Source organism: Heloderma suspectum, chromosome 5, assembly GCF_057233095.1.
Source record: "Heloderma suspectum isolate Gila_16-S chromosome 5, 16-S_ref, whole genome shotgun sequence".
Taxonomy (NCBI): domain Eukaryota; kingdom Metazoa; phylum Chordata; class Lepidosauria; order Squamata; family Helodermatidae; genus Heloderma; species Heloderma suspectum.
The window spans coordinates 20,819,013-20,825,012 of NC_139462.1; the positions used below are offsets into that span (position 1 = coordinate 20,819,013).

Below are 6,000 nucleotides of genomic sequence, written 5' to 3' on the forward strand. Positions count from 1 at the left end.
TTCAAGACAAGGCTGGACAACCATCTGTCAGGGAGGCTCTGACGTGGATTCCAGCATTGAGCAGGGGGTTGGACTCGATGACCTTGTAGGCCCCATATTCTATGATTCTATGATAAAAGTTTATTCTTCTGCCCACAACTTCCAAAAGTTCACCTAAAGCAGTGGTGGGCAACCTGTGGCCCTCCAGATGTTTTACCCTACAATTCTCAGCCCTAGCCAACATAGTCAATGGCGAAGAATGATTGGAGTTGTGATTCTCCGGATATTTTGGCTTACAAATTGCCGAGCCCTGACCTAAAGTATGCAAGAGAAATCTATCTGTTCAGCTTCAAATGAGGTGTGGTTGGGGATGAGATTTCATTATTACTGGAGCACTCTTAGTAGTAGCAGAATTCATTTTAAAAAAGCCCAAAACTTTATTTTCCTTAATAAGGAAAAAGAAAGGTACGGTGACCATTCAATATATACTTTTTAAAATATCAAACAATTTAGAACATTCAGTGATTCAGAAACATGATTTCCAATTATCTAAGGAAAATTCTCATTACCACCCCTACCTATCTACATATGTGAAAATCTCTCCCACCTGAATTTCTATGTAGGAACACTTTTCACAGGTTTTCATTTATTTTGAAAATTTTACTTTGCTTCTCATGATTCTGATGGTAGCATATAAAAAGGTAAAGGTAAAGGTGTCCACAACCAGTCATGTCCGACTCTAGGGTGTGGTGCTCATCTCCATTTCTAAGCCGAAGAGCCAGCGCTGTCCGAAGACGCTTCCGTGGTCATGTGGCCAGCATGACTGAACACCAAGGTGCATGGAACGCTGTTACCTTCCCTGCCAAAGCGGTACCTATTTATCTACTTGCAATTTCTTGCTTTCGAACTGCTAGGTTGGCAGGAGCTGGGACTGAAGACAGGAGCTCACTCTGTCACGCGGCACTCGGGTCTCGAACTGCTGTCCTGCCGGCCTTCTGGTCTGCAGTTCAGCGTCTTAACCACTAAGCCACTGCGGCCCCAATAATGGTAGCATATAACAGGTTGTAATAATACAAAAAGATCAACATTCGCGCATACACAGTCATTAGTCCTCTGGCTGATGGATGTGGCCAGAGCATGTCTCCTTTCCACTGTGCAGTTCAAAGGGCAACTAGCAGTTGAACAGTGTTTGGGGGGAGCTCCCAGAAGCTGCTCCTTCTCTGGCCAATTGATGGGAACAGGCGGGTCTTCCCCTTGCTGCCCTGTTGTTTCTGAGAGACAAGAGGTACAGCCTACCAGAGGCCCAGAGTGTTCTTCTCTTCAGCTGTTCAGTGCCTAATATGGGAACAGCCCGGCTTTGGCCAAGGCAACTGAAGGGTTTTCTAGGGCCAGACCTGAGCGCTTGGCTTGCAGCGGGGAGATGTAAAATGTATTACTTTTCAGCACCTGCCCCCAACCTACCAAGACCTGAGTCAGTTTCAAGCTCTGTCCCTCAAAAGTTCATAATCGAGAATGAAATGTCCATTCATCACAAATCTCACAACAATGCCAGCAAAAGAGCTACTGCAGATAAGCGTGTGATATTTCTGTCAAGGGTGAATCAATATGGAGGGGAAAACAGCTGTCCATAGACAACCCAATGTTCTTCAGCAGGCCTATTGCATGGGTTTTCACAGGTACCCATAGCACTACAGCAAGCAGGAAAATCTAATGGGCAGTATCCTATGCTGCCCATGCACCAGGGGGCCCCACCGCTAGCACAGTGGGGAGCTAGCTGTTTTTAAACCAACTGGAAATGCTTGTTTCCAAAATGGGGCAGGTCAGCGGGGCTCACAGAAGGGAGCTCCACTGACCTGTCCAGAGATACTTTAGGAAATGCTAACTCCCCATTGCACCAGTGGTAGGTCCTGCTGGTGCAACGGAATGAGTGGGAGTGCAGTGGCATACTGGATACTGCCCAATGTGCCCATCTCAGTACAGTGCACAATATACGTGCTTTCTTCATCTGCTGGTTTTTAATCTGGACAAATACAGGCCTTAGAATCATAGAATAGTAGGGTTGGAAGGGGCCTATAAGACCATCGAGTCCAACCCCCTTCCACATCTTCAGTTTTAATTTTTGACTAATTTTTTAAAGATTTCATTTAAAGAACGGTGGGTGTTTTTGCAAATCTTAAAAACATTTCTGAACTGCTCAGATGTTATCTGTCCAAGATGCAAATGTTGTTAACAAGAGATAAGGCACAGCAGAGAAACTGAACATACATACACTGTAGCCCTTGTAGGTTTTATATATTAAGGCATTACAGACATGTTTATGCCTTGTGAAAATGCCATTCCATTTTATTTTTAAACAAACATACTTGGAACCTCCTTGAAACACAGCAACCATGTTGAGGCTACCAGAAAGTGGAGAAGCTGCACGCAGGCACTCTTCCCCATTATGCCTGGGCCTGGTGGCAAGGCAGGGACCAATTTGTTTAAGTCCTAAACTTTAGGAGATGAGGACACCCTGGGAGTAGGGATGGCCACAGTCTTGATTTAACATCAGCTGGGAAGAGATGAGGATTAGATTGCTTGGGCTGCTCGTGTTGTTTGGGGGAGCATGGAGTTTTATATGGTGAGAGGTTGATGTCAATGCATATTTTCCAATGGGGGTAAAAAATGTGGGGTCACAGAGGGCTACAATATCAGCCTCCAAAGAAAAGGTGTGTGTGACGGGGGAAATAAGTTTGGAGAAGTTGTGTGTATTAAATGGTAGAGGGGCATTTATATGTAGAGAAATGGATAACCACGTCTGTATTTCTGTTTTAAATCTGTGGGGGATATTCTATTAAGAGTAAGTGTGTGTGTGTGTGTGTGTGTGTGTCTGTGCATGCGCATGCGTGCTTGTTGGGGGAGGGTTTCCAAATGGAGATTGTTTTCAAGGCATTGGAAAGGAACAACCTTTTTTTTTTCTAAAAGAGGAAATAAACGTGTAGATGTTTGTAGTTACACATCTTAATTGACTTTGGATGGTTTAACTGTGTTTATTCTGTTATAAGCCACTTTGGATCAGGAGATTGGAAATATGTTTTGCGGGGGGGGGGGGGGCTGGCTCCTGGTTCTACCAATCAAAAGACACTGTGCAGCAATTACACCTTTTCTTCCTTAACAGAGTAAGGGGGGGGGGGGACAGAAGCAGCAGCAGGGGAACACAGGAGGGTTACAAACTGAAGACACCTATGTCTGGACCGCTGTAAAATTCTGCGAATGAGACTGGGTGAATTATGCACAATAAAAGTCTCATCAGTCAGCAAGGAAGACCGGAGTCCAAGTCTCTTCAGTCAGAGCTGCATAGCTTAAGGAGCAGGGGCTATATTCAGAAACATCTGGGAGGAGGGAAATTTGAAATATACCTCAAATGCACAGACACAGCGGAGACACATGCCACTGTTGTATGGAAACAGCAAAATCTTTGCTCATCTAGGGAGAGGAAGCTAATTTCAAGCAAAACTTTTAACATGAAGTCACAGAGAGGGGTCCATTCTCTTTCTTACACAACACACACACACTGCCGCTTTCTACCACACACGCTTGCACTTGTTTCTGGAGGAATCACACTGACTATTCACAAGCAATGTGTGTGTTCACGTGCATCACAGCTTTGTCACTGTATACAACTGCGCACTTACATGCGAATGGCAACGCAATCGCACGAACACGGAGATGGCACGAAACTAAAACCCGAAGATGACGCGAAAGTAAAATTGGGGTAGAAAGCGGCGCCCAGCGTGGGGGGCTGTGCCCTGACTTCTCTTTCGTCCTCTTGACTCTACACATGCTCCGGGCACCTCTTTCTCTTTCACTTTATGCCTCGGCGGAGCACTCACTGCAAGCGCGCTCCTGGGTCTTAGGCGGGGGATGAAAGGGGTCCCCGGGGAAGGAGCGGCGCCCTCGTTCCAGCCCAAGCCCAGCGCCTCCGCTCGACTCGCGAGGCTTCACGGAGCCGGGGTGTGCGTGTGCATGCGTGTATCTGCGTCTGCCCTCATCCATATACTGTGTACCCCCCAGCAACAGGAGCAAGCGAGGGGCATCGCACGTACCGTGTCCGAGTCGGTGCTGAGGTGGTGGAAAGCCAGGGCGCCGAAGACGAAGCCCGGCAGGAGGGCCGTGGTGCTCTCCCCCTCCATGCCCAGCGCGGCGCCAAACCGCCGTCGGCCCTTCGGCTGGCGGACGGGAGGGAAGGCGGGCGGCCGCGGAGCGCTCCTCGGCGGGGGAGGACGGAGGCGGGCGCAGCAATGGCCGCGCCCGCCCCGCGGAGAGGCGCAGAGCCGCCTTGCGCCCCGAGGGAGCGCTGCAGCGGCGCCGCGGCCCTCTCGCAGCCGCGCCGCGCGGCGGACGGAGGGGCGGGACAGGCGGCAGCGCTGGGGAAGGGCGTGATAATGCGCCGCGCGAGCAGCCTCCTGGTGCGGGGCAGCGAGCGGGGAGAAAGGCAGGCCCGGCTGCCGGCAGGGTTGCAGCCCTACGGGCAGTGGCGGGGTCATCTGCCCCCTGCTCAGGCCTCTGAGCAATCCTACGGGCAGTGGCGGGGTCATCTGCCCCCTGCTCAGGCATCTGAGCAATCCTACGGGCAGTGGCGGGGTCATCTGCCCCCTGCTCAGGCCTCTGAGCAATCCTACGGGCAGTGGCGGGGTCATCTGCCCCCTGCTCAGGCCTCTGAGCAATCCTACGGGCAGTGGCGGGGTCATCTGCCCCCTGCTCAGGCGTCTGAGCAATCCTACGGGCAGTGGCGGGGTCATCTGCCCCCTGCTCAGGCGTCTGAGCAATCCTACGGGCAGTGGCGGGGTCATCTGCCCCCTGCTCAGGCGTCTGAGCAATCCTACGGGCAGTGGCGGGGTCATCTGCCCCCTGCTCAGGCGTCTGAGCAATCCTACGGGCAGTGGCGGGGTCATCTGCCCCCTGCTCAGGCCTCTGAGCAATCCTACGGGCAGTGGCGGGGTCATCTGCCCCCTGCTCAGGCCTCTGAGCAATCCTACGGGCAGTGGCGGGGTCATCTGCCCCCTGCTCAGGCGTCTGAGCAATCCTACGGACAGTGGTGGGGTCATCTGCCCCCCTGCTCAGACTTCCCTCTTCCCCCTGGGTAGAGAGGCACACGATTGTGCTGCTAATCTCAGAGTGGACGTGCCTGAAACTATAGCAGAAAAGCTGCGACGCACTGTGTATTCTGTGAAGTTTTACGATCTGGGTAGGTGGTTATAGGGGGGATGGTATGGAAGGGCATACTGCCGCTGGCATTTTGTGTCTATGAAGAGGCATGTGCACTAGACTCAGGATAGAAAGGGACATAGGAGACATGCTGGATCAGTCCAACGACCTAGCTAGTCCAGCATTCTGTTCACATAGTGCCCAACCAGATCATAGATTCATAGAATAGTATGTTCACACGGTGCCTGATTCTGTTCTGTTCACATTCTGTTCACAGAGTGCCCAACCAGATCATAGAATCATAGAATAGTATGTTCACGTAGTGCCCAATTCTGTTCACATTCAGTGCACATAGTGCCCAACCAGATCATAGAATCATAGAATAGTATGTTCACACGGTGCCCAATTCTGTTCTGTTCACATTCTGTTCACAGAGTGCCCAACCAGATCATAGAATCATAGAATAGTATGTTCACATAGTGCCCAATTCTGTTCACATTCAGTGCACATAGTGCCCAACCAGATCATAGAATAGTATGTTCACACGGTGCCCAATTCTGTTCTGTTCACATTCTGTTCACAGAGTGCCCAACCAGATCATAGAATCATAGAATAGTATGTTCACGTAGTGCCCAATTCTGTTCACATTCTGTGCACATAGTGCCCAACCAGATCATAGAATAGTATGTTCACACGGTGCCCAATTCTGTTCTGTTCACATTCTGTTCACAGAGTGCCCAACCAGATCATAGAATCATAGAATAGTATGTTCACGTAGTGCCCAATTCTGTTCACATTCAGTGCACATAGTGCCCAACCAGATCATAGAATAGT

General features: G+C 50.2%; 1 protein-coding gene across 1 annotated transcript in view; it reads right to left on the minus strand.

The window, feature by feature from the left end:
* ABRAXAS1 (abraxas 1, BRCA1 A complex subunit) overlaps positions 1–4,391 on the minus strand; it is a 21,730-nt gene extending 17,339 nt beyond the window's left edge. The window contains exon 1 of the mRNA XM_084855463.1: positions 4,065–4,391. Coding sequence (XP_084711589.1) covers positions 4,065–4,151 — 87 coding nt within the window. The 5' untranslated portion in view covers positions 4,152–4,391. The remainder of the gene's footprint in view (positions 1–4,064) is intronic.
* Between the last annotated feature and the right edge of the window lie 1,609 nt (positions 4,392–6,000).